This window comes from Oncorhynchus gorbuscha, unplaced genomic scaffold (assembly GCF_021184085.1).
Source record: "Oncorhynchus gorbuscha isolate QuinsamMale2020 ecotype Even-year unplaced genomic scaffold, OgorEven_v1.0 Un_scaffold_10407, whole genome shotgun sequence".
NCBI lineage: Eukaryota > Metazoa > Chordata > Actinopteri > Salmoniformes > Salmonidae > Oncorhynchus > Oncorhynchus gorbuscha.
In genome coordinates, this window is record NW_025753183.1 from 7,769 (window position 1) to 11,171 (window position 3,403).

General features: G+C 39.8%; 1 protein-coding gene across 1 annotated transcript; it reads right to left on the reverse strand.

Annotated features, from left to right (window-relative positions):
- Positions 1-1,093: 1,093 nt before the first annotated feature.
- LOC124030308 (CD226 antigen-like) lies at positions 1,094-3,336 on the reverse strand (the record flags this gene model as incomplete). The annotated part of the gene is made up of 2 exons (XM_046341701.1): positions 3,273-3,336; positions 1,094-1,432 (listed from the first exon to the last, which is right to left on the reverse strand). Coding segments are annotated over exons 1-2 (403 nt in total), but the record flags the coding sequence as incomplete, so codon positions are not given.
- Positions 3,337-3,403: the final 67 nt, after the last annotated feature.

The following is a 3,403-nucleotide window of genomic DNA, read 5'->3' on the forward strand; positions in this document are numbered from 1 at the left end:
CAGACACACACACATTGTCCTAGCCCACACTCTATTGTAAGTACAACACCTACACTTTAACCTTTTCGCTGTGACAGCAAAATGAAAGTGCACTTTCTGAGCAAAACTCTTTTAGACATATGGTGCGGGGGAAGGGAGAGATGGATGGAAGAAATAGAATTTCACAGCAAAACGTTTATTCTCTAACAAATGAGTACCTACAGTACTCCCAGTAGCCTGTTTACCTTTAACTGGGATGACTAATGTATAGTCTGGGAGAGGTATTTACCTTTAACTGGGATGACTAATGTATAGTCTGGGAGAGGTGTTTACCTTTAACTGGGATGACTAATGTATAGTCTGGGAGAGGTACTTACCTTTAACTGGGATGACTAATGTATCGTCTGGGAGAGGTGTTTACCTTTAACTGGGATGATTAATGTATAGTCTGGGAGAGGTACTTACCTTTAACTGGGATGACTAATGTATAGTCTGGGAGAGGTATTTACCTTTAACTGGGATGACTAATGTATAGTCTGGGAGAGGTACTTACCTTTAACTGGGATGACTAATGTATAGTCTGGGAGAGGTATTTACCTTTAACTGGGATGACTAATGTATAGTCTGGGAGAGGTGTTTACCTTTAACTGGGATGACTAATGTATAGTCTGGGAGAGGTATTTACCTTTAACTGGGATGACTAATGTATAGTCTGAGAGAGGTATTTACCTTTAACTGGGATGACTAATGTATAGTCTGGGAGAGGTGTTTACCTTTAACTGGGATGACTAATGTATAGTCTGGGAGAGGTGTTTACCTTTAACTGGGATGACTAATGTATAGTCTGGGAGAGGTGTTTACCTTTAACTGGGATGACTAATGTATAGTCTGGGAGAGGTATTTACCTTTAACTGGGATGACTAATGTATAGTCTGGGAGAGGTGTTTACCTTTAACTGGGATGACTAATGTATAGAAATAGAAAGAAATATGCCATTTAGCGGACGCTTTTATCCAAAGCGACTTACAGTCATGTGTGCATACATTCTACGTATGGGTGGTCCCGGGAAGAACATATTCGAAATGAAAATAGACAAGAAGTCGTGTACAGTTACCTGCATCATCCTTCTCCACCAATATATCTCTGGCCCAGGATCCCCTGGGGAAGGTTTGAACAGAGCAGTGGTAAACCCCAGTGTCCTCCTGGCTGACGTTAGTGATGGTGATACTGCCGTCCATGGGTGTGGTCTTCAGGAACTGGATCCTGGTCTGGTAGGACTGGGAAATGGACAGCTCGTACTCAGGGTGGTACACGGCTATGGGGACCTTATCGAATCGGATCAGTTTGGTCCAGGAGACCATGGTGAGGCTCCCTTCCCATGGACACACACACTCTAGAACCATCCCCTCCTCCAGCTTCACCGTGGTTACACCATCTGTCTGCTGCACAGAAACTGGACAGGTCGGAGGTCATATTTTTATACACGTACACAGTGTTATATTTATTACATGTTACCTGGTCAGTTCTTCAGGAATGTGAGTAACTCCCCGATAAACGTAATTTTGTGACCTAAAATCATCTCCGGCTTAGTTTTAACTCTGTAACGGAATGAATATGGAGTTTAAGCACACAGTACATAGTCAACCACTGGAATTATGACATGGAGAATATGCAACAACAAAAAAAACTGAATGAAAAGAACTCAGGAAGAGCCCTCATCACGGAGTTCTGAGTCAGGTGCTCCGATGGAAGATCAAACAGTCATCACCTTCAATTCCCTCTTTTGAGTCTCTCCCCTGGATATCACTAATTAGGGAAATATGAGCCCACACACAAATCAACAGCGATGACCATAGCTGAAACAGGTTGGTCTTTAATCATAAACAACAATCCCCTAGAGAGGTATCCGTCCTGTCCTGTCAGAATAAAACGGGAATGTTACCCACAGCCCATCTAAAGACTAACTCATTAATAGTCTGTGTCTGAGCTGTGTGAGTCTTCTAATTCACCGTTAAAGAAATACGATGAGATAGTTGGTGTTCCTACAGTCTTGTAATTCAAGGTGTGTGTGTCCCCCGGTCTTGGGGCTCCTCTCGGGTACACGTTTTGGTTGTTGCCCTAGTACAACACAGCTGATTAAAACAACTAACTCATCATCAAGCTTTGATGATTTGAATCAGCTATGCAGTGCAGGGTAGAAGCTAAATGTGCACCAAAGGGGGGCCCCGGGACCGGGTTTGGAAACCCTTGTTCTAATTAACTTTTGAACAAAGAGAGAATGTCTGAATACAGACTGGTTGTTATGGAAACGTTCAATGATAATAAACGCTGTTTCAGAGAGAAACCGTGTTTAAAGTTGTAATCAAATATCTCATGTTAAGCAATCTTCAAGCAACTCGTTTTCTCAAAAGTGGGGTTATACGGTTATCAACATTCAAAGCCATTTCCCATTGTTCCTCAACTGTAGTGTATGATACACAATGTTCTAGATCTGGGTCTCTACTTTTATCCAATTTAAAAATCACAATTTCAAATGTTGCTACATAAAACCTGAATTGAGCTGGTTGGTTTAGTGAACACTAAACCACAACTGGGTGAACATGTAAGTAATAACACTGCATGTTAAGAGACTTTTAATTAACAGCAAATGTAAGACAACAAATGGCATAACCTAAACTTCTACCTAAACCAACCACTTTCAAGTCCTCTTCTTGTCCTCTTCTTGACAATCCATTATGTAACAGTATGTATTATGTAAAAAAACGCTAAATGTACGTAGGTTCAGACATGTTGTGAAATAGCACAGTTACAAATAGAAACTGGATCAACTGGATGGACATCAGAAATAGAGGAAGGACTAAGAACAAACAAAATAGTACTATTGTAAAATAGATTGTGTCTGTAAAATGTGTATAATATGTATAAACTGAAGGAAGAAGCCTAAGTGTTATTGTTTATTAGTTTACTCCAATTGGGGGAAGGGTGGAGGGTTTGCGGGGAGTAATAAAGGTATATTCTAAAAAAAGTATGTATCTATAAAAAAAAAAGTATGTATCTATAATCTATAGAGGTATGTGTCTGTAATTATGTGTATATCTATGCATATGTGTATGTATACGGATATATATATATATATATATATATATATATATATATATATATATATATATATATATATATATATATATATATACATATATATTACCAAAAAAAAGATATGGGGGATTGATCCACCCCTTAAAAAAAAGAAGTTATATTTCCCTGATCGACATTCAATGTTAAAACAACCATACCTGTGAGACTAGAGAGAAGGATGAGGAGTGCCCTGTCATACCAGTGGTCCTTTTGTACAGCCATCTTGGCCCTCTGAGGCACAACGGAAGCTGCATTGACGAGATGAGAGGCACCAGGGCTGCACTTCCTT